General features: G+C 42.9%; 1 protein-coding gene across 1 annotated transcript; it reads left to right on the top strand.

Annotated features, from left to right (window-relative positions):
• Window positions 1-18,714: 18,714 nt before the first annotated feature.
• On the top strand, window positions 18,715-24,159 carry CHRNA9 (cholinergic receptor, nicotinic, alpha 9 (neuronal)). Its single transcript, XM_004681334.1, has 5 exons — window positions 18,715-18,789; window positions 19,054-19,199; window positions 20,057-20,211; window positions 22,039-22,571; window positions 23,551-24,159. Exons 1-5 carry the CDS (start codon window positions 18,726-18,728, stop codon window positions 24,090-24,092), a joined length of 1,440 nt encoding a protein of 479 aa, XP_004681391.1. The 5' UTR covers window positions 18,715-18,725; the 3' UTR covers window positions 24,093-24,159.
• Window positions 24,160-27,411: the final 3,252 nt, after the last annotated feature.

Here is a 27,411-nt window from a genome sequence, read left to right as displayed (position 1 = left end):
ACAGTAGTCTTCTTTTTAAAAAATATTTATGTATTTATGCATACAGTACTGAGGTACAGGCCACAGGTGCAGGGCTTGTGAAAGGATTCACCAGAGAGGTAGAGGGGAGCAGAATAGGTAGATCAATGAGTGAGTCAAGAGAGGTCTTCCTCGCCATGTAGGTCAGCTCCCTGGCTGGGGATTGAACTTGTGCTGAAGCAGCTGTGGCTAACTTTGTAGAAGAACCACATTCTTTTTAACAGAGACTTTTCATTCAAAGGTCTTCTTTATAGCCTAGGATTGCCCAGACAGTGTGCTAATTCTTTGCAAAAGGACTCTAAAGTCAGGACTAGAGTTTAGGTTTTGGGCCCTTCCTTGGGAGAGCTGGCAAGGCTGGAAGGTAGAGCAGAGTGTTACATGATTTGATTTTGAAACAATGGCACTGGAATCAGTGTGAAAAGGCTACCACTGGCCAAAGTTGGCATAATTTGAGTCCCCAAATAATTAAAGACTGCAATGGGTTATAGGCTATTAAAAAATAGAAATCTGGGTCCTCCCTGGTGGTACAGTGGGTTAAAGCACAGCACTAAGAAGTTAAAGCCACTTCTGCATGAGTTCAATCCCCGCCTGCCCGGGAGGTGATCCACATGGTGCGGCAGACCTCTCCTGACCCGCCGCTGTTCCCCTCAGCAGTGTGCTTCTTCAGTCAGCCTGTTCTGCTCCCCATTCTGTCTCTGGTGAAGCCTCTCACTACCCCTGCACCTCTGGCCTGTACCCCAGTTCTGTATTCATAAATACATCTTTAAAAAAAAAAAGAAATCTACATGTCCACCCTGGTAATAACTAGATAAAAGACACAGAGGGGCCTTGCTTGTTGGGGTTGCTTGGTGAATGTGTAGAACATGCTGGAGATTGGATATATTTGCCATCACCCAGGTAAAGATTGATTCAGATAAAACTTACCAAAGGCAGTTTAAGTGAAAATTTGGATGAAGAACAGAAATTTGCATGATGTTCAAGTGTTGAATCATGGATGCTTATTAATTGCAAGGAAAAAAACAATAACTCTACAGTGAAATCAGATCTCATGTTGATTTCGTGATCCAAACTTATCCTGCCAGCGAGGGTGGAAAGGCCAGTGTACTTCCGCTGTGACACTCTGAGGACAGCATGACTAATGCAGTGTTCTGATCAGGTACTCAGTCTCGAGGTACTGATGAGAACATCAAAAGCCCCAAAATGAGGAAATTCTATTTAAAAACAGGGGGGAAATGACTAGTTTTCTTAAGAAATGTCAGTATCATAAAAGACAGAGATTGTACTAAATTCCAGATGAAAGGAGACAAGAGTCCCCAAAACTAAAGATAGTACATGACTTATCTCAGATTAGATCGTGTACTAAGGAAATAAAATGACACACGGGACATCATTGCAATGGTCAAGTGCTAAGAGGCAGGTGGTATTGTGGACAAACTACTGGGCCAGTGGGGAACTGCACTGTGGTTAGGAACGAGATCATTGTGAGCACAAGGAAGCCAGCACTGGAATGTTTAGGAGGAGAGGGCCATGCGCTAAGCCCTTTAAGTAGATACGCAGACAGATAGGCTGACAGACAGATAAACAGACCAGCAAAATGTTGGCTCTAGATGAAAATGGGGGCCAGGAGGTGTTTTGCATTCTTTTACTTTTGCTGTTTTTCTGTCAGTTTGAGATTTCTCTAAATGCAAAAAATGCAACTTTTAAGAGTCGTATTCTGTTGTGATGCAGAGATTTTGAAGGGACACGCACAGAAGCAGGACCACTGGTGAGGGTGTCAAAGCAAGACTTCCAGGCAAGAGAAGATGGCCGCTGAGACGAGGACAGCCTTTGGGGGAGGGGCAGGACACGCTCAGGCTCAGACGCAAATGATCTTACTGAGGAGTTCCATGGGAGTCGAGAGAAAGACGCGAGACCAAGGCGAGACGTGAGGTTTCTGCCCCTCATCTGCGGGATGGAGTTGTCAGTAACTGGGGTGGGAAAGATGGTGGCAAGAACAGGTTTCAGGCGGGTGACTAAGTCTGGTTTGGGCGTGAGGTTTGTTAAACAGATTTGTGGAAGTGCTATTTAATTTTAGTTAAGTAAAAACTTATTAAATGGATAGCTAACTGTGAAAGGTTTTTTTCACAAAAACCAGAATTTGAAGATAAGCTTAAGAAAGCAAAACATCTGATTTTCCCAAATAACTGCATTTCTGGACTTCCAGCCCGCAACTCTAGGACCTCTTCTTGCAATGACAACCCTTAAAAGCAACTCCTGGAATAAACTGAATTTAGAATCTGACCCCATAATAACTGTATATAAAGATGTTAACTAATATTTTAAAATATAATAAAGCATATTTAATCACATTGCTCTATCAAAGAGAGTAGGAATTTTACCTACTCTCTCTATTTTTACATAATTTATTACATCCTATATAAATAAATAAAATGACTAGCCATTCTTTAATTCAACCCTTAAAAATTCCATTTGGGTGCATGTTCTATCATATAAATTATATTTTTCATAAAACAGCATAGGCACATCACTTGTGAGTAAACAAATGCATAGTGACATAAATGCCAGGGAATGCATACTCAATAGTCTAATCAACTGGTGTGCAGATCAGAATAGTTTGGAGGTGCAAAGGCAGGAAGAGGAAAAATAAATGAGACTTTATTTATCTGAAGTCCCAAAACAAATGGGACTTCATCAAACTAAAAAGCGTCTGCCTTGCCAAGGAAACCATCAGCAAAATGAAACGCAACCTACCGAACAAATGAAAATATTTGCAGATCCCATATTTGCCAGGGGTTAGTAACCAAAATGTACAAGGAACTCATACAACTCAGTAACAAAAAATTACAGCCCAGTTAAAAAGTGGGCAAAAATCACAGTGAGGTACCCACTCACAAGTGCTAGGACGGCTATTAGCAAAAAGACAAGAGACAGGTGCCCCAGAAGGTTGTGGAGGGAAGGAGAGGAATGTAAATGGTGTAGCTGTTCTTGAAGAGGAGTGGAGGCTCCTCATGGAATGAAAAATAACTCTGCCCTGTGATTCAGCAACCGCGCTTCTGGGTGCAGATCCAAAGGAAACGAAAGCACTATCTGGAAGAGAGATGTTTACTCTCTGGTCATTATGGCATTTTCCCAACTGCTAATTTTCCCAAATTTCCCAATTTCCCAATTGCTACACCCTAAGCGATGATATGTAAATCTAGAAAATGTACAGATTGTCATTGTTTAGCTATCGCTAGTCTTATTTCTTTACCTCTAGTCTCATCTCTTTATATGTTACTGAATGTCATTCAATCTTAAAAGGAGAAACCCCCGCAGTTTGTAACAACATGGATGAAGCTAGCAGCTATTATGCTAAGTGAAATAAGGCAGACAGAGGAAAACAAATATTGCATGGTATCCTGTAAAATCTAAAACACAAAACAAACAAACAAAACATGTTTAGAGACCTGTAGAGACCTGAGGAGACCTGAGGAGACCTGAGGAGACCATCGTACTGGCTAATTGCACCCAGGTGAGGCTTCTTTGTCTCCAGCTGCATCCTGGCCCAGCAGAGGTGGGGTGTGTATGGGGCAAAGTAGAATCAGAGCCATCACTCTGAATCTCCTCATTAAAAATGTGTCCAGTGGGCCCTCTCTGGTGGCACAATGGGTTAGGACACAGCACTGCAAGCTGGCCATAGTGTTTTCAGTGGAAGTTCAAGCCCTGGCCCCAGAGGTGACCCATATGGTCCGTTAGACCTCTCCTGACCCCTCTGCTGCTTGCCTCAGCAGTGTGCTTTGTTGATCTGCCTGTTGTGCTCCCCACTCTGTCTCTGGTAATGCCTCTCACTGCCCCCGCATCTCTGGCCTGTACCCCATTTCTGTATACATACATAAATAAATCTTTTTTTTAAAAATGTGTCTAATGCATGCAGTTCTATACAGGACAAACAAGTGATAGTTTATCATCTAATGAAATATTGTTCAACCTCTAAAAATAGATTAATTTGGATGGATTTGGAATGATGTCAAGGTTAAAAAAATAGCAAATGGTAGAACAGTGTATAATATAAATAAAAAAGATACATATATATGAATCTATATCTCTATATATCAATACATATATATGTCTCTTTAAATCTCTCTATATCTATATATCTACATCTCTATAAATATAGATAAAGATAAACTTATATTCATAGAAAACATCTGGGAGCAGTAGTTACATCTAGGAATGGTACTAGATAGAAAAGAGGGAAATTTGCTTCCTAATGTACTATTTACATTAAAAGCATCAAATAAAGAATTAAATATTTTAATGGTTTAAAATATTCAATCTCTTTGAAAATCCTTTTATAATTTTATCTGACGAAATAGAGATAAAGTAAATATTTTATACTAAGATGATTATGACAACATAAATTAAAATGGTTTGCAGTTGAGAATAATCTAAATGTAAAGATTAAGAGAAATAAAGGAAAATAAAGAAGTAAAGGAAAATGGACCAGAATATAATGCAATCATTAGGAAAAAAAAAAATCAAGTTTCTGTTTAGCCAGGTGTGAGAAATGCTGATAAAATGCAAAGTAGAAAAAGCAAGTTGTATGTAAATTGTCTTAATAGCAATGATATTTTTTCACAGGAAAGAAAATTACACAGGAAAAAGAAAATACCCCCAAATGACAATTTAGCTATCAGTTTGGCTCTGATAGCAACATTGTGGGAGATTTTCCTTTCTGGACACTTATATTTTCATATTCTTTTCCATTTTTCTTCAACGAACATGCATTATTTTGTAATATAAAAGGAAAAGAATACTGAGAAAACCATGACATGCATTCCTGACATGAGTCAGGAGCTGAATTTTCATGTTTAAATTAGTTTCAGAAACACAGGAGTGGTTTCTAGGCAACCTGCTTGGGAAATCGTGCTCATTTCCATTGTTGCTGGAGTGTTCCCTGAGTGTCTCAAAGACGATGTAAGAGACGCACCTTATGAAAGCAGGCTCCTGCTAAGGAAAAACAACCTTTGTTACCCAGTTTTGGTGGGGGACTTGAGTTATTGGGACCCCAGAGACACAGAGGGGCCTGAGCTTTTGTTTCCAAGTGAGTGATGTCAGTGAGGACTGCCAGTCAGCGGAGGTCAAGTACACTAGGTATTCAAGTCTGCATCTGGTGTGGAAAATGGGCTGGGGCGGGGGGCACGGGTCGGGCCCGGGAACTTAAACCAGCCTTCAGCCCTTGGCTTTGCTGCAAATCCCCGGCTGTGAATTCAGTGGTAAGGCTTCGCGAGATGGATTGCAGTTCAAGATGTGAAAAGATTGCCTCATCATCATGTGAGCCATTTACTATCATTATAGACAATCCTGCTGAGCCAAAGGGCTTTTAATCAGGAGGAACACTAAAAAAAATGGAATCAGAGCTAAGAAAGCATGGGCCCAGCGTGATGGGCTGTGGAGGATGGGCTGAGTTAAGGCTTTTTAGCCTCCAGGGAGCCCTGTTCTTCACCAAGAGTCTGCAGAAGGTACTGAAGGTATTGTTCTCAGCTCACAATGTATGTTTTGTTGACCTTGGCTACTTGTTCCAGCAAGAACTAAAGACATTCTTTCTAGTAAATGTGGTCAGGGCTCAGTACTCATTCCTAGGGCCCTTTGTGGTTGTCTTTGGTGATTACAAAAATTAAATAATGCCCATAAACAGCAGGCATTTTGGGTGATGGTAGCAATTGGCTAAGGGTTATTCCCTTTGACATTGGCTTCCCTCATATTTCATCAAAGATCCTGGGAGAGACTGATAATCAAGACCTCTGGCCTCAAGAGAGACTGATGCACTTCCAAACAGAAAGTGCAGGGCAGAAGTCTTCCAAAGGAAGTGGTGAGGAGCTTATTATGTCTCGACACATCTCAACACACATCCTGCCTTCCATGTATGCGGAAAGGAATGGTCCCCTGTATCTGGCCACATTTAAAAAGTGACAGACGGGGCCTTCCCTGGTGGTGCAGCAGGTTAAAGCTCAGCACTAAGAAGCTAAAGCCATTTCAGCATGAGTTCGATCCCCACCCTGGAGGTGACCACCTTGGTGCAGGAGACCTCTCCTGACCCGCCCACTGCTCCCCTCAGCAGTGTACTTCATCAGTTGGCCTATTCTGCTCCCCACTGTCTCTGGTAAATCCTCTCACCACCCCTGCATCTCTGGCCTGTACCCTAGATCTATATGCCTAAATAAATAAATCTTAAAAAAAAAAAAAAAGGTGACAGACACCTGGAAGGTAAAGGAAGAGAGGGACTAAGATCTACTGAGTCCTCATGCGATAGTGCTTGAGGACAAACTTTTCCTCTTCCCATCTCTTTCAAGCTTGGGCTTACTTAGCACGTTTGTGTGAACTCACAGTGCCTGTGAATGCCCTATGCAGCCCAAGAGAGCACAATTCTGGTTTTACTGTTGAGAAGACTGAAGTGCAGAGAGCTCTGAAAATGCCTAAGATCTGCTAATAAATGTCAGAATGGAAACTCAAATCTCAAATTCCATAGAATGTGCTCATTTCTTTCTACCAAGATGCCCCACTCATGTCCTCCATTTTGCAGTTCAGCCCGGTAGGCGAACACCCCTTGTCTCTATCCTGTGAGTCAGTCTCCTCATCCTGCTGCCTTCTTTTCTCTTCTGCCCCCACCAGGGCCAATGTGGTCTCCCTTCTCTGACCCTTTCTTTCGGCAGTCAGTCACCCTGTAAGGCATATACTTCTTGCATTACTTGTTCGACTCTTTTGTTATTATTTTTTTTCCTTAGAAGTTTGTCTTCTTTTCTCCAATAGTCCATAAACACCTTGAAGGAAGGAACAACACATTAGTTTTTCTGTAAACTCCCTTCACAGCATGAAGTAAATATTTACAGCGAGAGTGATTTAGCTGCAGAATTCTGGTCAGAGTTTACCTTCTAGGACCTGTTTTTAGCAGGAAACTAGCAAAGGGTTTTAATTTTTATCTAAATCAGATGCACCTGATTTAAATGATTTCACCCACCCATCTAGGGGCTTGTCACCTAAGATGAGCTGAAGACAGGTTTTTTTTTTGAAGTCAGGTTTAAAAAAATATATATTTATTTATGCATAGAACTGGGGTGTAGACCAGAGGTGCGGGGGATTCACCAGAAACTGAATGGAGAGCAGAACAGGTGGCTGTACTGAAGTGCACTGCTGAGGGGAGCAGTGGGTGAGACAGGAGAGGTCTGCTGCGCCCTGTGGGTCACCTCCCTGGCCGGGGATCAGACTCAGGTTTCGGTGATGAGAGGGTGATAGCCCCTTCGCCACCAGGAAGGCCCCAATGCAGATCTTTTTCTCTCGGGGCTGAGAATCTTAAGCACACATGTAGGTTGGCTGTTACACAGTGGATTTGGGTTAAAGGTGGAATCTAAATTTGCTGAACTCTTTCCATTCTGACTGGAACATGTAAGCTCCCAGGTCAAATACAAACAGTACATCCTCCTCCGAACGGTGGTACTCTGAGGGGCTATCGGTCAAGCAACGGGCTTCTCTGCAAGGCGCATGGACATACGGGTTCGCTTTCCTCTTAAGGCTGCCCTCAAGGGAGCCATGCTCAGCACAGGTTTGTGCAGTGTCAGGGTTAAGACCCAAAGCTCTCGGCTCTACCCTCGCCCTGTCCACCAGGGTCTGTGTCCTCCAGACTGTGCCACACCTCAAGGCAGGTCAACTAAGGCTGCCTGGAAATGCAGCTTGGGAGGAACGGATAGGCTGCCCAGAGACCAGCCTGGCATTGCCACTACCATCGTGCATTTTATAAGCGTTTACTGGACACCTTTTGTGTGCTAAGCACAGGGAATACTAAGTGTCCATCTGGTTAGGGGGACTAACGTGTAAATAACTAAACAATGGAATAAGTATTATCATAGGAGCTTGTATGAAAACCTCCAAGAACACAAAGGAGAAAGCATAGAATTCCAGCAGAGGGTGTAGCATGTGCAGTAGGGAGGAGACATAAAGGGGTGTGGTGGGGCCTCCTTGTTGTCAAAGCTATGTGGCCATGGCCAGAGGAGTCTGGTGGGGAGGGCCTTATAGCACAAGTTCAATCCCCGCCCTGGAGGTGACCCACAAGGTGTGGCAGACCTCTCCTGCTCGTCCACTGCTCCCCTCAGCAGTGTACTTTGTCAGTCTGAGCCTGTTCTGCTCCCCAGTCTGTCTCTGGTGAATCCTCTCACCGCCTCTGTACCTCTGGCCTGTACCTCAGTTCTATATGCACAAATAAATAAATCTTAAAAAAAAATGAAGAATTAGAACTTCTTACATTTAAAAAAAAAAAAGGAGGGACTACAGAAGGAAGAGACTGAAGAAGCAGAGGGAGCAGCCCTGAGGTAGTTATTAGTCTTGACCATATGCCCTTGTCATGCCCAGGTAAGAAGTCCTTAGGGGAAGGACTGATGGAGCTAGAGATAGATGAATCAAAGTGGTTTGAGAAAGAAGAGTTGGACAACTCCCAATTTTGGCTCCATTCACCAAAATCAGGAACAAATGGGCATGTATATGTGTGTATTAAATTTTGGCAGTGTCTAATGTATCTGGGGCATACAAATAGAGGTAATTGTCTCGTAAGTAGTTGGTGCTTGGGGGTCTGAGCTTCGGGAGGACACAGCTTTCAGAAGAAAGAAGACTGGATCAGGCTTCTCCCACTGTAGACATTCCGTCAACATTGTTTTGAATAGCTAATTAATGATTCCAGGGCTCTGAGGAAACAGAACGATGCTGCAGTGGAACTGTGGAAGCTCTCACTGATAGTTTTAGAAAAACTCAAACAAAATAGCGCTGAGTTTTTCACAATTATAAGTAAACGTCTGCAGTGGGGATCTTCAGTTACATAATGACAAGAAATGAAGCAGGGTGTGCAGAGGGCAGAACAGCTTCTGTAGAAACATGAGCAAGTTCCAGCCAAAATGGAAAAAGGATCTGATCTGGTAGGAAGGAGATGAGAATCTAATTTCCTTGGGCTCAGGAACTGATTCCTCAACAGACTGGTTGGGTGTCCTTATAAGGGGTAGCAGACATGTTATCACTTGCAGAGACACAGTTTTACGTTCCTTGTGTGTATTGCCTCATTCATTCCTCAGGACAACCTCGTGGTAGCTCCTTCATTAAGCTGCTTTTGGTGACGAGTAAACTGGACACAGGAGAGTTTGAATAACTTAGCAGTATACTCAGCGGAAATGTGGCAATTCCATGACTGGAAGCCAGTTTGGGTCCAGAATTCTTTTTGAGCCAACTTGCTGCTGTGCTATGCTGCCATTTCACGTAAAGAAGTTCTCAAGTATCACTCTGCAGGGCCTTGGTTTTCTGATTACTGTGTGAGTTTTGTAAGGGCAGGTGACATAAGTGACATTAAGTTGTAAATTATAGCATGTTTTTACTCTGTGTCCTCTCCTGTTTGATTCTTGAAGGAAGGCAGTGTTTAAAGATTTGTCTCAAATTGTCCTTTGCGGGGAAGGTCTGGAGTTTTCTATCATTCTGTAACTTCATGATTGCAGACCTGAGCAAGTTACCTGAGGAAGGTGACCATTCAGCATTTAGAGATCAATGTTTATTGAATTCACCATAATAATAGCCATCCAGTGTCTGCAAATTAAAGTAACCTTGGCTCCATCCCAGCTCCATTTCTTAGACATGCTATTTTTTTTTTAAATATGTCCATCTATGCACACAAGAACTGGGGTACATGTCAGAGGCGTGGAAGGTGACAGGATTCACCAGAATCAGAGTGGGGAGCAGAACAGGCAGTCTGACTGAAATACACTGCTGAGGAGAACAGCAGGCGGGTCAGGAGAGGTCTGCCACGCCATGTGGGTCACCCCCCGGCCCCCGCTGGGGATCGAACTCATGCTGCAGTGGCTGTAGACAGCTTCATAGTGCTGCGCTTCAACCAGTTGTGCCACCAGGGAGCTTTCCTATATATGTTACTTAAAACTGTCCCAGCCTACTCTCTCATCTGGAGTAATATGAGTGACTGTAGCTGTGAGGATTACAATAGCACTTAGTTCATAATCCAGGCTGGAAGTGTCATTAAATGCACAAATGTACAAATAGACACGCAGAGATCAGGGGGAGCACATTTTAGGAAAACGGCACCCAAAAGTCTGGCTTTGGCAGGAAACTGTATTTAATACAACTGTGTATTTAATAAACTGTGTATTTATGAGACAGTGGGGCTGTCTCATAAATTTATTAAGCAATTAGCACTTAAGAAATCTTCCAAAGTCAGCATATTTTATGTAACTCATGAAACAAAACTTATGACTTTGAATAAACACTTTCTCCCAAACATTAAGCACTGAGTTCAAGCCTAAAATTTTCAATCCATCTAATTAAAATCACAACATGAAAACAATGGATTTCCTTAAGTACATCAAACACCTTAAAAAGCTGACAAAACACATACTAATTATCACAATGAATACAGAAGTTATTACGTAAAAGTGAGCTTAAAATTGCTAATACTGTGGATTTAAGGTTGTTTGTTTAACTTGTTAGCCATATTTTAATTCAAATCTTTATTTTATGCCTTCCTAAGATTCTTATTTCTATGTAAATTTAAGTATGTAATAACAACATAGATCACCCTCCTCCCGCTCCCAATTCAGACTACCTAAATTTGCAGACTCTGAACTACCAAAGAGCTGGTTCTTGGTGTGGATGTCAGAGCTTGAAACTCAGATCTGCATGATTTGTTTTTAGATTGAATTCTTTAAAAAATAATCAAGCCTCATTTTTGATGTCACAGAACTTTCAGTTCCTTTTAAGTTCAGTAGATACTGAGTTTTGGAAAAAAGAAGCAGCCAACCATTGAACTTTTTTGCAATTTCTATTCCCTGTCGCACAATTCAGTGATTATTGTATATTGACCTGGTCTAATTGGCAACTTGGCATAACTGGCAACTTAGCCCTGCTTTATCAGTGCCTTATTATATGGTAGAGTCATTTTTTAGATGCCATTGTTAAAGGGTGGTCTGGGAACCAGCAACATCATGTGGGATGAAACTCAGTTTCACTTTGCACAAGCTGACTCAGATTCTCATCTTAAAGAACACCTCTCCTCCTTGTGATTTGCTTACACTTTTAAGTTGAGAAGCACTAAAAGAAATAATTCATCTGCCTGGAGGTAAAGCTCAAACCTGCAGCTGGTGCTCTTCATGACAGGTCATTCATTTCCCATCTTGGACTCCATCATTGCTCTTTCTTTTCTTATGGTTTGAGACTTTATTTTAAAAGCTAAGTTTATCTGCTTTGTTGCCCAAGAGAATAGGGACTGGGGCTGAATATGAGGAATCCAATATAAAAAAATAAAGCAGACGAGACACACAGAAATGGAGGAAAAAGTCATGAGGGTTTGGCTTTCACAGAAGCCCAGAGCAATGACCCTTCAAGGATGAACATTCGGGTATGTTCTCTTCACTTATGAACATGCAGTGATAACTAGTAATTGCTTCATAAATATTAGACCTTCTTCCTATTGTAATGAATATTATTAGTAATTAAAAAGTGAAGAACAGGGCTCCCCCTGATGGTACAAGGGGTTAAAGTCTATGAAGCTAGCCTCAGCTGTTCGATCCCTGGCCAGGGAGGTGACCCACATGGCGTGGCAGACCTCTCCTGACCCGCCCACTGCTCCCTTCAGCAGAGTACTTGCTGATCTGCCTGTTCTGCTCCCCACTCTGTCTCTGGTGAATCCTTTCACCGCCTCTGCACCTCTGGCCTGTACCCCAGTTCAGTGCATAAATAAATAAATCTTCAAAAAAAAAAAAGTGAAGAACAATATCTTTGATATGCTCAGAAAATTCAACAAGCGTCAACACTGAGATTTCTCATGTCAGCCATTTCCCCGTAACCTTCACAAGGAACTCTGGTCCCTCCGGGGTGTTGAAAATAGGACTGATTTGAAGAATGAGTCCAGGAAGACATTAAGGCCAGAAGAAAGCCATAATCTGTCTACTGAAGTGCTTACATTTCCTTCTGAGGGCAGGGTGAGGGGGTGTGAAGGGAAAGGATGACCATGTGGCTAAGTAAGCTTATTTCTAAAGATTGTCACAACTTTTCTAACGCTTTGTTTTCTGGATCTTGACCTTAGCCCTCCATGCATTTCTTTCAATATAAGCAAATGGTTTTGAACATTGTAGCCTGCCTTCATGGAATGAGTGGAAGAACTTGTCCTACAAGCCAGGCTGAGAGTTAGTTCCTCTGGGGTCTCCTGAAATACTTCGGCCTTTGCAGGATAGTGTTGTATTAGAAATTGATCTGGATAGGGCATGAGGAAAGAATGATATAGGTACCTCCTAGAATTAGATTGACTAGAAAAAACTGACACTACTAATCTCATAGTTTACATCTGTTAATAGATTTTATTATCATAAGCATTAGCCTACTAGGCAGAAATTCTGAATAAATGAATGGAACACTGTAAACTTGGCATCGGAAGCTGTTATATTTTAAATTGCTATTGTGCTGTCTTTTAGAGCTGTTTAAAACTGCAGATTTCACTCATGACGTTATCTCCGGCGAGCTGTGAGGACTTTTACAGGGAGTTTATAGGGACACCTGGTGGCTGGTAAGGTGAAGTACTCTGGCTTTGTTAGAGAAGAAAGGATTTGAATTGTGTCTAAAATGTGAGTTGTTGTGGTTGAGAATTTCTTTCAATTCTTTGTATAAGAGTGCAGTTATATATTTAAAAACAGACGTTGATTATTTTATAGCCTTCAGGCTTTCTTCCTAAAGAAAGCATCAACTAGGTGATTTACTGGCATCATGAGTGGGCTACATCTAACCAGATTTAGGATGGCGGAGAGGTGCCAAAATTCGGAGTAATGTATATAGATGGCATTTAATGCAATATTTAAAAAGTCAAAATTAGTGCAAAAGAGTCAATAAAACAAAATATCAAAACTGAAAATACTGAAGAGTGTCATTGACTTTCCCTTTTATCTCAGGCTTCGATATGGCTCCAGATGGCATGGAGAAGAGATAATATGCCCAGTGACCCAGTACGTGGGTTGGCTCATTCATGGTCAGTGAACACACCTACCGCCACCCCTGCCCTGAAGCTGCTTTGCCCACAGCTTCCCTCTTCCCTCAGAAGCTTTCCTGGCTGTGTCTCATTTGGATCAGGTGTAAGCAGTCTAGGACAATAGCAAAGATAGGTGAGAAGAAACAGAGAACAGACACTTTAAATTTAGCCTTAAAGGGAAAATAAAAGGAAATTAAATCTTTCCCCTAAGTCCACCTGAGCCAATGGGACTCAGGCACCGAGGGCAGGTGGGAAGGGCCCTGCGGGAGAGTGCTGCTTGGGTCAGCAAGCTCCTATCACGTGTTTCTGTTTCAACACATGAATTTCATGCTTGCTTACCAGGCCCAGGGAAGGGGTGCGGGTGACTTGTGATGCCCGGGACTGTGGGGTCAGGCTGCTTCTCGGGGGTCCATGCCTGTGGGAGACACTCCTGAAATGGCCTGAGAGGGTTATGAGTTTGGTGGTAGGGTGCTGTGCTGTCTCCCTATTTCCCCATTGCAGCTTCGTGAGAATTAACCTTGAGGGAGCACGTTACTGTTCAGAAGAGTGGGTCCCCTCGCCCCCCGCTGCCTTCTCCCATGCTTCCCTCTCACCGTGCTTTGTCATCAGAGATGGTCCCTGCAATTAGCAGGAAAACATTGTGCAATTGTAACCACACAAGCTGCTGTGAAAAGAGGAAGCAAAGCCAGTGGGGTGAGAAGGGTAAGAAAGGCTCAGAAACTCAAGAGCAAAAGAAAATTTCTGAAATCTCCCCTCCCCCCCAAGAAGCAAGTGGCTTAACTAAGGTCTTATGGATGGGGGCTCCTCTAAGCATGATGAAGAAAGACGAGAAATCAGCCAAGAGATACTTATCCTGTACAACTGTATAAAGTTCTATGGCTTTCAAATCCACCCCCTTAGGGGATTTCAGGGAGAAAATTGTGTACCCTCTGACAAGGCACAGACTCCAGAGCCGGCGGCCACCCCCGGATCACTCACCTGGGCACATCGGATACCCCGCTCGTGTATCAGCTGTTCTTCTGACCCAGAAAGCTTCATATCCCTTCTCACCCTCTCGTGTCTCTTCACGAATGGGGCTCTTCTGTTGGCGATGTAGCGGCTCTCTTTTCACTAATGCAGGTTTCGCTGACAACTGGAGTCTGTGTGGGTCAGCAGGGGACTCATATTAACGTTTTTTGAGAGCCTGCGACATGCCAAATATGTGCTTGGCACTTTATCTGTTTTGCTTTAATCCTCAAAATAAACGTCTCGAGTAAAGATTCTAGTTATATTTTTTACAATTGAGAAAACCGACTTACAAAATCATGTGATTTGTCACAGCTCACATAATTAGTAAGCGGTGGTCCTAGGATTTCAACAGAAAGAGCCCAATTGCCCATGTTTCTTCTGTTGTTCTATCAGCAGAGAAGGGGAGAGACGCCTACCAGTCTCCTCCCATATCCATGGCATGCACGACTAATTGATCTTGGTGGTTGTCCCCTTGAACTTGGACTACATACAAAACCCAAACTATATATGATCTATGTTGTCAAAGAATTTTGCTTTGATATAGGTTAAAATATAGTAAAGCAGGGCCCTCCCTGGTGGTGCAGTGGATTAAAGCCCAGCACTATGAAGCTATCCTTAGCCACTGCAGCACGAGTTCGATCCCTGGCCAGGGAGCTGACCCACATGGTGCAGCAGACCTCTCCTGTCCCATCTACTGCTCCCCTCCACAGTGTGTTTCAGTAGACCTGCTTGTTCTGTTCCCCACTCTGTCTCTGGTGAATCCTCTCACCCCTTGCATCTCTGGCCTGTATCCTAGTTCTTGTATGTATAAATAAATCTTAAAAATATATATATAGTAAAGCAGTTGGCTAGCTATGTATGACTATACATGACAGCCTAGCAGTGAGTGCCAAAAAGATTTTGGTAAGCTTGTGAATAATAGGAAATATATTCACTACGCTTTGCTGAAAGCTGGCCTTTCCCTATCTTTGAACTCCTTAGATTTCTTTCCTCATCTTAGATATTACTAGATTGCTTAATTAATAGATGTCTTCTTTGTGAGTGGGAGTCCAGCATAGAACATGGAATGTTGCTCTAGGAAGGGGACATATTCTAGCAAGTCAGGGCATGTACATGCCCACACACATAAGCACATAGACACATGCTTCTGGAGTGACCCCAAGAATGCCCACTTCAAGATCTGACCCTGGTTAGGAAAGGATTCTAATGAATTTCAACCAAAAAGTTGAGCAAGGACCCTGAGGGTGGGGAGATGGGTTGGAACGCACAAGAACCATTCAAGGTAGGCCACATGTGAACTACAACTGAAACCCTTGGGACAGGAAAGGAGTGTTTAGAAGCCTTCTCTACACTTCTGCTTATCATCTGCAGGAGCAAGATGGAGCTACACTTATACCTGGGGTCAAAGAGCATGAAAACAGATACTCGAGACTTTAATAAAAGAGATGGCTGCTGCCCGAATCTGGTCTGTCTCTGCCTCGTTCTTCTGAGTGACCTTTCTTTTTCGTTGCTGTGCTTTTATGGACTTTCTAATGTTTCTGCAATAGACATGTATTATTCATGTTCTAAAATTATATTTAGGGCCCTCCCTGGTGGTGCAATGGGTTAAGACACAGCACTGCAAGCTGGCCGCAGCCACTTCAGTGTGAGTTTGGTCCCTGGCCCCGGAGGTGATTCACATGGTGCAGCAGACCTCTCCTGATCCACCTGCTGCTCCCCTCAGCAGTGTATTTCATCGATCTGGCTGTTCTTCTCCCTACTCTGTCTTTGGTGAATCCTCTCACCACCCTGCACCTCTGGCCTGTACCCCAGTTCTGTATAAATAAGCACATCTTTAAAAAAAATAAGAAAAAAAATTATATTTAAAAATGCTGTGCTCTGGACTCTTCCTGGTGGCACAAGCGGCTAAAGCACCACACTGTGAAGCTCTCAGAAGCCACTGCAGCACAAGTTCGATCCCTGCCCAGGGAGCTGACCCACATGGCACGCAGACCTCTCCTGATCCACCTGCTGCTCCCTCAGCAGTGTTTTCAGTAGATCTACCTGTTCTGCTCCCCACTCTGTCTCTGGTGAATCCTCTCACCCACCACATCTCTGGCCTGTATCCCAGTTCTGTATGCATAAATAAATAAATCTTTTAAAAATGTTGTGCTCTAATAGACTGCCTCTGAAATCCCCATATGTTTTCAGAATAGGCAAATGCCTCAAAATTGGCCCAGAGAGTGGATTTAGCGCTCAACAACTCTGAAATGGTGGGAATAATTTATTGTGATGAAGGACTATTGTTTCTCAAAAGGTGCAGGTGTTAAAAGGATTGCTGTATTCTCAAGAAATTGAATTGTGACGCCTTTTTCTGGCCAAAGTATACTCCCTTGGGACATAGCATCACAGTGTCTGGTGAGATGCTATTCAGAATTTCTACCCATGAGCTTGGGAAAGGTAGTTGCTGGCATGAAAATCATAAATTACCAAATGTAAATCATTTAGTGTGCTGTTAACCTCAATTAATATGCCAACAGCTGTAACCTCTCCTAAGTTAATGGGACACTCTGGAAATGGGGTGTACTTGGGAGTGTGCAAATTTCTGGATGACTGTGATATAGTCATATTCTTTCCATTGTCTCAGTTCACATTTTAGTGTGATCAAGCTAAACCATCTCCACTGCTCTTCAGCTATATTGAACCCTAAATAGAGAATCCAGTGTATGTCTTCTTCCATTTACTGCCCAGCATGCTATGGGACCCCTGGATCACAGGGCTCTTTTTCTTGCAGAATTTAAAGTGAAGAAAGAGCTAGTGTCTAGGTGAAGATGAGCAGGGCCCTGTGAACGCTTAGGAATGAATTTGAGAGGAGTTTGTTTTTTAATCATTAGTATTTTGCCCTCAAAGGCAGAGTTCCCCCCACACCCCACCAAAGTAATGATTCAACTTGGTTTTGTGTTAATTATTCATAGAGGAGTACCAACTGTTTTCATGTCTTAAGAACTGAAAGTGAACCACTGAATGGAGTGAATCAAACTCAACAAAGATTGCCAGAGATGACCTTGGAGTCATCTGTACAGAGTTTTGCTGAGCCCCTAATACTGGGGCCACTCGCTGCGAGGAATCAAAGAGACCAAGGCAAAGCACCTCACCGTGAGGGGACTCCCTCTGTGCCCCTTGAGGGCCATGTTGATGAATGATGAAAAGAGATGGAGGCTCCAACATTGGGCTGGAATAGGTCCTGGATACCATCTAGAGCCAAGTGTTTTGGGGGGACGGTAAACACTTGCACCTCTGGACCTAAGTTTCCTCATGTGGAAATGAGGTGTTTAATTCAATTTCAGAAGTACCTTGAGCCTCTGAGATGGCAGAGCGGATGGCTCGTTTAAGGAGGTCTGAGTGTGGGCATCAAGAGCTGTGCCATTTGCTGGGTGAGTCGGACCAGGGAGCGTCAGGAAAATAAGGTCTGCTTGATGAACACGAGGGCGGAGACAATTAAGAGATGCACTCAGCTGTCGGCTTGAGTGTCCGTTCTGGAGGATATATCTCTGAAGAGGGCCTGGGTGACTCATCTGATGCTGTAACCCGATGAAATCGAGCTATCCAATTTCCTTGCTCTGAACCCAGGCAACCAAATGCTCTTAATTTGGTTTTCCAAGGTGATTTCCTCAGGCAAGAGGAGGGGCAGGCTATGGCCACTGGAAGTCGACATTCTTTTGCAGAGGCAAAATTAGATCCTCTGTGAAGAATGGCTGTGAGATGATATGAAATAGCATTCTGATGCAAAGCAGAGTCTTCCTTAGTAATATATCATTAGTTATGAGCCATTCTTGTGCTGATTTGGTTAATCTTTAGAGCTAGTAACTCGATAAATACAGAAATCCTGGATCTGCAGTCTGAAAAGAGGTGAAAAAAATCACTAACATTTACATAGTGCTTTACAATGTACACAATGCTTTTGCTCACAGGCAGCTCTGGGAGAGGGAATATTGTTTGCCTGGTGTGTAGTTGAGGAAGGTTCAGAGGTACAGCACTACCAAGGGTTTGGACTGGCACTCAAACCCAGGTCTTGCATATAGAATGCAATTCAGAGTTGCTGTTCCCAGAAGAACGATGTTGTCTCCCAATACTCACACACACGGCTCCTGCCCATGGGACAAGTGAAGCGTGGTCAGAAGCAGAGGCAGAGAAAAATGTCTAATTAGTGCCAATGTGTTCTGAGATCTGGTTATTCCTCTTCTCTCTTCAGACCTTGCAAGTAGGCCTTTTCTGGACAGGGCCGGTGGCTGGGTCTTTTCAGCGTCCCCAGTCCCCAGACCCAGGCAGAATTGCTTTGCAGCAGGCATAGAAAATGCCCATGCACCTGGGTGTGGAGCTCCTACCTCTCTTCCCTGAACCTTTAGCCAGGGTGTTCCTTTTGAGGGTGGCCAGGGACCCTTACCTGGAACCCTCAACTCCCTCTGAGCAGCACAGCCTGACCCAACCCATTTTGTTCAGCTGCCAGAGCCACCATTCTCCGATTACAGAGTAGAGGGAAGCAGGTTGGATCTCAGGACCTCCAGCCACTGTGTATTACAAGCGGGCTCTCTGCCTGTCAAAGGGGGACTGTGCCCAGACACTCCAGGTTCACAGAGGCAGCTGCAAACTTCGCCTGGCTGGGATTCTGCAGAGGCTCAGGAACAACATGAACTGGCCTCATTCCTGTATCTCTATTTGCTGGATTTGCTTTGCTGCCTCCAGACTGAGAGGTGAGAAGCTGGCAGGTGTATAGTCACCTCAGCTGATGGCGGTGGAGGGGAGGCACTTAGGTGGGAGGTGAGGTGTCCAGCAAACACAGAGCAAGGACATGTTCTGTGCTTTTAAGTGACTTGTGCTGATCTGTGCATGTTAGAACAAAAATCCTCATTCACTCAAAGCTTGTCCCAAATGGATGGCGGGTCACCCCCATTCTAGACTTGGTCTGATAATACACATGACGCTGAGTTTTGATCCAAGTTCCTCTTTTTGAGCAGTAGTAGAAATGGCAGATGGAAAATATGCTCAGAAGTTATTTAATGACCTTTTTGAAGATTATTCCAATGCTCTCCGTCCTGTGGAAGATACAGATAAAGTCCTAAACGTCACTCTGCAGATTACGCTTTCTCAGATTAAGGATATGGTGAGTAATACATAATGGTGACTTTCTGGAATGTTGTTTAGAAGGAAAACAGCAGTGCTTTCCAAGGGGAAAGTCTTCACCGGGAATTTGAGAGGGATGAAGACAGATGATACTCTGTGAAGCTGGTGGGAGCAGGGTCACTGGGGCAAGAAAACTTTCCATAAAATTAATTACCTCACCCTGGCCATTACTATAACGGTCTTAGAAAGAAAGATGGTGTTACGTATTGTATGACTCCATTTCTATGACATGTCTAAAATACGTAAATCCTCAGAGACAGAAAACAGAGACGTGATTGCCAGGAGCTGGGGGCTGAAAAGGGGATGGTGAGTGACAGCCTAGTGGTTATAAGGTTTCTTTTTTGGGGTGATGAAATTATTTTGGGATTAGTGCTGATAGTTGTGCAAATTGTGAATATACTGGAAGTCATTGATCTGTCCTTTAAAAAGGTTAAAATGGTGAATTTTGTGTTGTGTGAATGTTATCTTAGTTTAAAAAAGGTGGTCTTTTAAAATGACAGCCTTTTTTTAATGCTTACTATGCTTTACAATGTAAAATTATAAAACTTGAAAGGCTTTTCTCCTGTATATTCATATCACCAGTTGATCAAATTTCAGGGAAATTTGGACAGTTGATTCAAGCAAAGTCCAATGACTTAAATAATTGCCAAATTTATACTCCAAGCACTAAATAAACAACCAACCAATGGTCCTGGGATTTAATCTAGGAGGCAGACTGTCTGTTAAAAATGGACTAGTGCTCTTGAAACTCCTGTTATAAAAACCTAAGCATCTTAGAGCTGGAGGGGGTTTGGTTGAGGTGTCTACGGGACAGTTGCCTCTGGTTTACTTGTGTAGGATGAAAGAAACCAAATTCTGACTGCCTACCTATGGATCCGCCAAATCTGGCATGATGCATATCTCACGTGGGATCGAGACCAGTATGATGGACTGGATTCCATCAGGATCCCCAGCGATCTGGTGTGGAGGCCAGACATTGTCCTGTATAACAAGTAAGTGTGAGTCGTAACTGAAATTTTTCGAGAAAAGACTTGTTGATTTAGCTGAATTGAAACATAACAAAGAAAGAATATTTGAAAGGTGCATTAAGTTTATGATCAATTCTTGTTGTTAGGCCCAGAAATAATGTTCATAATATTTTAGGTGATAAAGTATTAGATCAAAAAGTCTTGGCGTTACCTTCCCCTGGTCAGGTGAGAAAGTGAGACAGTATTAGCTTTCCAGGCGAGCTGTAACAAAGTACCACTAACTGGGTGGCTTCAACAACAGAAATGTATTATCTTACCTTCCTGGAAACAGGGCTGTGAGGAAGTTCTTCCTAGGTTCTGGTAATTGCAGACAATCTTTGGTGTACACTGGCTCAAGAAAGCTTCATCCACTCTCTGCCTTCACCGTCATAAGACATGCTCTCTGTATGTTGGCTGTGTCCATATTTTCTCTTTGAGAAAGACACCAGTTATATTGGATTCAGGGCCCATCCTACTCCAGGATGACCTCATCTTAATTAATGACATCTGCATTACCCCTCTTCCCAATTAAGGTCACATCAGATGTGGGGCCAGGAATTTTAGGATATGCATTTGTTGGGGGACATAATTCAATCCATTATACACTGTTCACTCACCCACGATCATGAGGTAGTAACAATGATAATACATCATTGTTACATCAGAATGGGCCAATTAGCTGGTCCCTGGACTTAGACTTTCTGTGGAGTGAAGGAAGAACTAGGTCAGAAGGTCACCGGTTGAACGTTTCCTAATCTTAGACCAAGGAGCTCTGAGTGAATCGCTAAGTAAGTTTATTTTTCTCAAATTGTAAAGAGCACATGAACCACCCTGGGAGTTTGTTAAGGTACAGATTATGATTCAGAGGTGTATGGTAAAGTTTGAGGGTCTCTATTTCTATAAGCTTCAATATGCTGCTGGTCCACGGGCTACCCTTTGAGAAGGAACCAGGTTGCTCTGTATTAATTTGGGCTCTGTTGCTCCACCGGTAGTTGAAAGGACTTTAATCTTTTTATTCTGCAGCCCACATTTCTGTGGGTTGGAAAGGTTTCTCTCTGACTGAGACGAAGGTGAATGAGGAATAGTTCAGGGGTGATCCTAGGAGAGGGCATGAATTATTCTCCCGACAGCAATACCAGTGGATTACAGTCTGGATTTGTATCTTGCTCTTTATCAGAGAACTTTTCAAAGGTCAAGACCTCTTGAATCATAGTCCTGATCTTGTTGCCCGGCCCCCACTCTGAGTGAACACAGAAGTCTCCCATGCCCCTTCCCAAGTAAGATAGCATTCAAGTGCTAGTGTTTTATTTCTCTAGTTCATTATCTTTCTCTCCACTCTGAAATTTTGTACCTATGTTTTTTCATATTTTAGTTGAGAACACAAACCCTAACTAGAAACAGAAGGAAGAGGGAGAGAAGAACTAATATAAGCAGGATACTCTCTGCAGCACTGGGTTGAAGCTTTACATAGTTTGGTAGGCAGAATAATGATCCTTACATATCCACATTATACACCTTGGATCTTGTAAATGTTACACACTGTAAAACACACTTTGTAGGAATGGGGAGGAAGGGACATACGGCAGAAATGTTTTAAAGGAAGAATTCAATAGACTGGCTTTGATTAGTGACAGGAGATGGAGAAGGGAAAACTTAGAATTATTTCCAGACTTTCAAGCCATGGTGACAGAGAAAGATAATTCTGTGCCAAAGGCACTGACTTGATGAACACGGGATGGTCAGTTGTTGGAGGTAAGGAAGTTGGTAAGTTCCCTTGGCAAGGAGATTTAGTTTTCCTCTTCTAACCTCCAGGGCTGATGATGAGTCTTCTGAACCTGTCAATACCAATGTGGTCCTGCGGTATGATGGGTTGATCACCTGGGATGCCCCAGCCATCACCAAAAGCTCCTGTGTGGTGGATGTCACCTACTTCCCCTTTGACAACCAGCAGTGCAACCTGACATTTGGTTCCTGGACCTACAATGGCAATCAGGTAGACATATTCAACTCCCTGGACAGTGGAGACCTGTCTGACTTCATCGAAGATGTGGAGTGGGAAGTCCATGGCATGCCTGCTGTGAAGAATGTCATTTCTTATGGCTGCTGCTCTGAGCCATACCCAGATGTGACGTTCACTCTTCTTTTGAAGAGGAGATCGTCCTTTTATATCGTCAATCTTCTCATCCCATGTGTCCTCATATCTTTTCTAGCTCCCTTGAGTTTTTATCTTCCAGCAGCCTCTGGGGAAAAGGTGTCCCTGGGAGTGACCATCTTGTTGGCCATGACTGTATTTCAGCTAATGGTGGCAGAGATCATGCCAGCTTCAGAAAATGTCCCTTTGATAGGTGAGTTCAAGTGTCTTATACTTTAAGTCAAACTTTTTAGCGTGGGGTTGTGTCTGTGCCTTTAATACCCATAAAGATTACATCAACTTCAGAGTCAGCACAGGTTGTCTCATATATCTTACTACATCGGTTTGTCTGTTTGAAGATTTCTTCTTTGTATGTCTCTCCAAGCAAAACACACACTAAATTGCACACACTTACCCACACACACCTTCTTGAGAACTAGACCTCGAAAATTCTCCTCCCAACACAGCACAAATAAAGAGAAGAGGTGTATCGGCATTTTGATTACCTCGTCAGAGGCAGAAGTGACTGACAGTGATGACATCCAACCATCACCCTGGTGGAGGCCGGGTCAGCTGGCAGATTCCCCTTTGCTTTGGCATTGACATTCAAGAGAATTCTGGCTCAATTCCTGGAGAGTGATGTCTCAAGATGTGTATCAGGGATTTTGCAAGCCTTACTTATTCTGTTTATATGACAAAATAAAATAGATCTTGTTAGGAAGGTACACACAGACCTTGAGAACATTAAGATCATAATTTGTTATTTGTAGTACCTATGACATGTGCCTCCAACTTTGAAGAAGAGTGCTTGCATTTTCAGCATTAAATGTAGAAGTCTCTGGCCTATACGCTATCATTTTAAGAAAGTTTTTTTTTTTAATTTATTTTACTATTTTTTAAAGATTCATTAATTTATGCATACAGAACTGGGGTAGGCCAGAGCCACAGGGGCAGTGAGAGACAGATTGGGGAGCAGAACAGGCAGATGGACAAAATACACTGCTGAGGGGAGCAGCAGGTGAGACAGGAGAGGTCTGCCGCACCATGTGGATCACTTCTGGGGCAGGGATCAAACTCGCACTGAGGTGGCTGCAGCTAGCTTGCTGTGCTGTGTCCTAATCCATTGCACCACCAGGCAGGGCCTTAAGAAAGTTCTTAAGCTGACTTAGTTGTTGCTGTGACTTTAATTTCAGGTAAATACTATATAGCCACGATGGCCTTGATCACGGCCTCCACGGCCTTGACCATCATGGTGATGAATATCCACTTCTGTGGGGCTGAAGCCCGGCCAGTGCCACACTGGGCCAGGGTGGTCATCTTGAAGTACATGTCCAGGATCTTGTTTGTCTATGACGTCGGAGAGAGTTGCCTCAGCTCCCGTGGCGATAGGGAGCCGGATCACCTCCCACAGGTTTATGGCAAACTCCCAGGGCCTAAGCTGAAAACAACTGGGAACAAAGACCTTTCCAGAAAGAAGGAAATGAGCAAACTCTTCAAGAATGACTTGGGGTGCCAGAGAGAGAACCCTCCGGGGGCTGACAATTACTGTGCACGGTATGCAGGGCTGACGAGGAACATCGAGTACATTGCCAAGTGCCTCAAAGACCACAAAGCCACCAATTCCAAGGGGAGTGAATGGAAGAAGGTTGCAAAAGTCATAGACCGATTCTTCATGTGGATTTTTTTCATTATGGTGTTTGTGATGACTATTTTGATCATAGCAAGAGCAGATTAGTGGGGAATACATCAACCAAATTCCCTGTCAGGTACTCTCATGCTCTTCCAAGTCAGATTTGTTTATACACCACAAACACACACACACACACACACACACACATACACACCATGCAGAAGGAATGATGTATCTTCTTTTTATCTTTTACTTCAAATCAATATTATGACTACTCGTCAGGTTAAATGAAGCAGGGGTCCAAAATTTCGAGGGACAAAGGAAATAGAAAATAGAAATAGATTACAAAATTTTTCTCCTCTTTCACAGTGCATATAACAAATTATGCTTCACTACTGTTTAAGATTTAAAGCAAAAATACCAACCCCAAACAAATTCAGGTTCTTTTTGTCCTTACTGAAACAGGATTTTAAAAGGGAAATTAAGCTTATATTCCTTTATATTATTTAAGCCACCTTTCTTGGGCTCAGTGCCTTTCAACCCATTTCTCAAATGATCAAATAAAAGGCTTTGTCTCACATAAAGCAAGCACAGGATTAGCAATTTAATGGGGAAGAGTGTTTTCTTGATAATGACACTGTTATATACGTGGTTGTACTTTACATGAACAGGAAGGATAAAGTTGTTCTTGCATTCAATAGTTGATTTAAAGAAGATAACCAGCACTTGGTACCTGCATTCATGCTTCCGTTAGGCTGTTCACCAAACACTGAGTTTCTCCTGTGTAAGCCACACTGGAATTGAGTGACAGCAAGTCTTGTGTCCAGGTGACCCCTTGTGACCACCACAACAATTCAAAGAGCCTGGCAGGCAAATATGTCCAGTCTCCCTTCTCAGCAGTAGAAACTATGTCAGAGGAATGTGGGTATATGCTATTTACTTTCTCATTATCCAGTGAGGTATTGCTAGGACTCAGCACTGTGATTCTAAGTTTGGGTCAGATTTGCTAAAGCCACACTGATTTTGCCATAACAGCAAAAGATCTGGGATAGGATAAACTGAGAAATTCTCATTCTGAATTCTGAATTTCCTTCCTGTACTTCTCAACGGCTTTCCTACTTGGAATAAGAATGTGTCTGCAAATCCCATCTTTCTCACCGTGATTAAGATGATCCAATTACTAATACCCATTCTTTAACTCCAACCCCTCAATTATTCTTTCACAAATTAAAAACAAAGCAAGAACAGAATCAGAGAGAAAACAGGGGTCAACCTAGGAAGACAAAACGGTATTTGATTTAAAAACTAGACATTAGAAAACTTCCTTTGAAAAACATCTTTAAGGCCTCCCTGGTGGCACAGCAGGTTAAAGCACAGCACTAAGAAGCTAGCCAAAGCCACTGCAACCAACGTGAGCTCAACTCCTGACCGAGGAGGTGACCCACATGGCATGGCAGACCTTTCCTGGCCCTTCAGCTGCACCCCACAGCAGTGTTATTTCAGTGGATCTGCCTATTCTGCTCCCTACTCTGTCTGGTGGATTCTCTTACTCCCTGCACCTCTGGCCTGTACCCCGGTTCTGTATGCACAAGTAAACAAATCTTTAAAAAAAAAAACAAAAAAAATTTTTTTTAGAGAATGCTTAGTAACTAGTCTTGCAGATAGTCTCTCCTTTCCTGGCCTTCCAATACCTCACTGCAACCATGCTCCAGGAAATCCTTGCATAGGCCCAACAAGCCTCCTAGCGTGATCTCCCTCTTCATATTCTTTGGAGCTGGAAGGATGGGACCCATATTTTATCTCATGCCTTGTTCATGATGCTATTTGAGACGGAAAGAATAACTCAGAACCATGAAACAAACTGGGTTGAAACAAATTCCACCCCGTGAATATAGATTACAGCAAATTGAAAAAAGAACGTCTAGACTGCTCAGTGAAATATTTCACTAGAGAGCTGATTAAAAATGAAGTCTTCTCAGAAGTCTTCTGCACAATTTTCCACTTAACCAGGAAATAGTTTGCCTCTAAATGCATGACATCACGTTGGTATGTCGTATTGAGGTTTATACTGATTAATAAATCTCTGAAACGTGGAGGGGGCGGGGCTCAGGGTGTAAAAAAGAAAAACATTTATTGTGTGCCTACTATATGCGCAGTACTATGGGACTTTAAGGGAGAAAATAAAAAACATGGTTTTGCTTGAGATACTCACATTCCTCACAGTTCAGTGAGGAGAGAGTCAAGGAGACAGACGCATAGTGTGTCATGTGCATGACAGTGTCACAGACACTTGTACAAGACGCGGGGAAAGCTTGGCAAGGCTGGGCTTTGGCGCCGTGTAGATTGCTAGTTGAGAAAGAAGTAGGAGTGGGACTAGAAAGCAATAGGAAAGGGAAGAGTGTCCACAGAGCTTAGAAAAGCAGAGGACTTGGGCTTTTCATGGAATGGACTCCACAGAACTGAGGAAATATAACCTGGAAGCAGACACTTTTTGTCTTTATTTTAATTAGAGAAGTACTTTAATCAGTTATAGCTGCATTTGACTGCAAATAACAGAATATCAGTGGACCATGACTTAAACAGAAGTTATTCATCTTACAGAAACTAAATCCAGAGCTACAAAGTCCAGGGACATGTCTATCTTGCCTCTCCATCGTTCTTAAAGTGTAGTGCAATAGCTTTGGACTTTTATGGCTTATGGTCACAAAAAAGCTTTTGCACCTGGAGACTTGCATCCTCATTCCAAATGAAAAGAAGAACAAAAGCCAGAAGGATATAACATTCTATCCTCTCGCTTTAAAAAAAAAAAAGGGAGGGGTTTCTGAAGTACATCCGTGAATTCTTATATAGCTCATTATCTAGAAATGACTCACGTGTCCTCCATTTCTGCAAGAGTCTTCAAAGGTCAATAATTTTACTTTCTCAAAGAAAAACATTACCACTTTCTGTAGGAAGAAGAGAATAGTTACCGCACTAGCAATTTCTACCTCCATGATATAACACTCTACCATAAAGTAGGACATAGAAAACATAATTACCCAAGTTCTATCATCATAGCAACAATTATTAGCTTATTATTATTTTCCTCCATGCATTTCTATGTTTAGTTTCTTTTCTATAACCAGTATGTATTTATTTGTTATTACTCTTTATTTTTTTTTTAATATTTAAAAAGCAGGTTTATTAGGGAAAAGGACAGAGGAGTAAGACACATGCAGAGACACAAGTGGGCAGGGAGAGCTGTCCCGAAAGGCACAGGATTGCCAAGGCCCGTGTGGATGCAAGCGGACTGAGGGAGGTCGGTGTGGAGAAGCCCGTGCGAGGACAGGGTGCCCTGTGGAGGGAAGGAGTGGGTAAAAGGACAACCTGCATGGTCACAGGTGGGCAGAAGTGGGCAGAAGTGCTCCTTATGGATTTTTAAATG

This window comes from Condylura cristata, unplaced genomic scaffold (assembly GCF_000260355.1).
Source record: "Condylura cristata isolate star-nosed mole 26May11 unplaced genomic scaffold, ConCri1.0 scaffold00012, whole genome shotgun sequence".
Lineage (NCBI taxonomy): Eukaryota > Metazoa > Chordata > Mammalia > Eulipotyphla > Talpidae > Condylura > Condylura cristata.
The sequence above is the reverse complement of the archived record's forward strand: the minus strand, read 5'-3'. Positions and strand labels throughout refer to the sequence as shown.

Excerpts from the sequence above, each read along its gene's own strand:
- CHRNA9 (XM_004681334.1), top strand. The coding sequence starts at position 18,726 with ATGAACTGGCCTCATTCCTGTATCTCTATTTGCTGGATTTGCTTTGCT. Across the intron at positions 19,200-20,056 it reads TTTCTCAGATTAAGGATATG|GATGAAAGAAACCAAATTCT; the intron begins GTGAGTAATACA and ends TTACTTGTGTAG. Across the intron at positions 22,572-23,550 it reads AGAAAATGTCCCTTTGATAG|GTAAATACTATATAGCCACG; the intron begins GTGAGTTCAAGT and ends CTTTAATTTCAG.